Genomic DNA, 2,024 nt, shown 5'->3' with positions numbered 1-2,024 from the left:
CATATACTACAGCTTCCAGTCAAAACTCTTCAGACAGTCCAGCTTGCGCAAGTAGTGTTCTAGCCATCTCAACCATAGTTCGACGAGTCCGTTCACATCGTCCGTTACGTTCAGGGGTCCGAGCAGCTGTAAGACTTTGTACGATGCCTCGAGCCTCCAGCATAGATTTCCAAGTCTCGTTCATAATCTCACCGCCACGATCACCATGAGCACGTTCAGGAAATCTTCTGAGTATTATGAATTCCGTATCCAGCAAGGTACGCATCGTCGTGGTTGCATCGGACTTTGTTTTTACCCCAAGCACCAGTTCATATATGTCAACATCGTCCAAAGCATGAAGATTATACCGCTTGTCGTTCAAGGATGGCGTCTCAGACTTCTCGAATATGTCGACAAACAGCTTCGACCTGGAATCTGTAAAGTAATACTGTCACTTTTCTTCTTCGCTCGCTTCTTCGCTCGCGACTTCCGTCTGCTTTCCTTCAGCACACGCTTTGTAGACTGAATTCTTATCCGTCCAACCTTTCATGCCCTTCTCCATATTTCGCGCGTCAACCGAAGACTAATGTTTCGTCTACGAAATCGCCATCATCGTCATCATATTCAGCAGGCTGCTCATCCAAATCGTGCTCATCGAGAGCACTATCACTACCCCATTCGAATGGTGAAGATTCTTCATGGGCAACAGATCCCTCGACATCACTACCCCAATGAAACGATGAAGATTCGGATAAGATTCGGAATCGTCGTGATAATCGGCTGGATCATCTGACTCAGATGAATCACTCATCAGACTTGGCATGCATCACTGTCTCCAGACTCATTACTGGCAGCAGTGCTTGCAGCGATAAAGCCAAAGCCAAAGGATCCATCTTCATCTTTCTCAGTATTCAAGCCAGGACAATCTCGTTTGGTAGGACCAGACTATTTCCAATTCAAACATACCATCTTTCCGCGACAGTTCATCCTTGTATGACCTGTCCTGGCTTAAGACATTTCAGACAGGTCAGTGTCTCCTTCACCACCATCTTCATATAATTCAAGGCCTGTCTCAAAAACAATAGCAGCTTCCTTCACTTGCGTGTAGTTAAATCGATTCCTAGTGGCCACCTTTGCATTGATATCGGTTCTCAGAGGTGCAAACTGACGAGTAAGTGCCTTGGTGAATGCCAAACGTTCGTGGGTATATATCAACTCCATCACCTTGGTCTGCTATCTGACCAAAAAGAATCTCCAAACGGTCGGAAAGGCCGGATATATTTTTGCCATCAGTTATGCACATTCGGTCCAATTTCTTGGTAAGGACATCCAGATTAGCCTCAGTCTGTCGATTCATTGCAGTAGTGATCCGGGCCAAAGCTACAGCACAACTATCGTCAACACTCTGCACGATAATAGAATAGGCAATCTCTTGTTCTGGCTCGTTAGCCGCGTTGAAAACACCCTTCTCCTTCAACTTGGCGATCATCTTCAGCCTCCAAAATGGGTTCCACGTACTTCATAACGTGAACCTTGGACTATTCAATAGTTTATCAATCGGTCGGTCAGACGGTCGATCGGTAGGTCGGACTCTCAATCTTTCAATCTCACTTTTGATGTATCTTTCTGTGCCTCTCGCACACAGACTCTCTCTCTCACTCACTCGCACACGGTCTGGACTCTCTCTCACACACCGTCACACGCGGACTTCTCTCTCTCACATTCTCGCACACAAACTCTCTCTCACACACTCGCCAACAGCCTCTCTCTCTCTCTCTCACACACACAGACTTTCGCTCTGTCAATCTTCAGTATCTCACACTCTCGTAATCACAATCTCTCAAACATTCAATAACTATTCACTCAATGTATAGTGACTCTAAAGCTCATAGCCACCTACAAAAACCCTAAAAATCGGTACAAGCGGTCAAAGTGCTATCTCAAAATCGATATGCCCGAAACTGTGGAAGTTACGTTGCTACAAGTGTGCACTTGTGCTTAGCGCCTCGAGATGCCAATGTTCTGTTTGATTTTTAGTATATATA

At 45.7% G+C, this 2,024-nt stretch overlaps 1 protein-coding gene across 1 annotated transcript; it reads right to left on the bottom strand.

Moving 5' to 3' along the window:
- Nucleotides 1-1,203: 1,203 nt before the first annotated feature.
- SARC_14918 (hypothetical protein) lies at nucleotides 1,204-1,468 on the bottom strand (the record flags this gene model as incomplete). Its single annotated transcript, XM_014290953.1, has 1 exon — nucleotides 1,204-1,468. A coding segment is annotated over one exon (265 nt), but the record flags the coding sequence as incomplete, so codon positions are not given.
- Between the last annotated feature and the right edge of the window lie 556 nt (nucleotides 1,469-2,024).

The sequence above is a fragment of the Sphaeroforma arctica genome, assembly GCF_001186125.1.
Source record: "Sphaeroforma arctica JP610 unplaced genomic scaffold supercont1.5297, whole genome shotgun sequence".
Classification (NCBI taxonomy): Eukaryota; class Ichthyosporea; order Ichthyophonida; genus Sphaeroforma; species Sphaeroforma arctica.
Note: the sequence above shows the minus strand (reverse complement) of the source record. Positions and strands in the feature narration are given on the sequence as shown.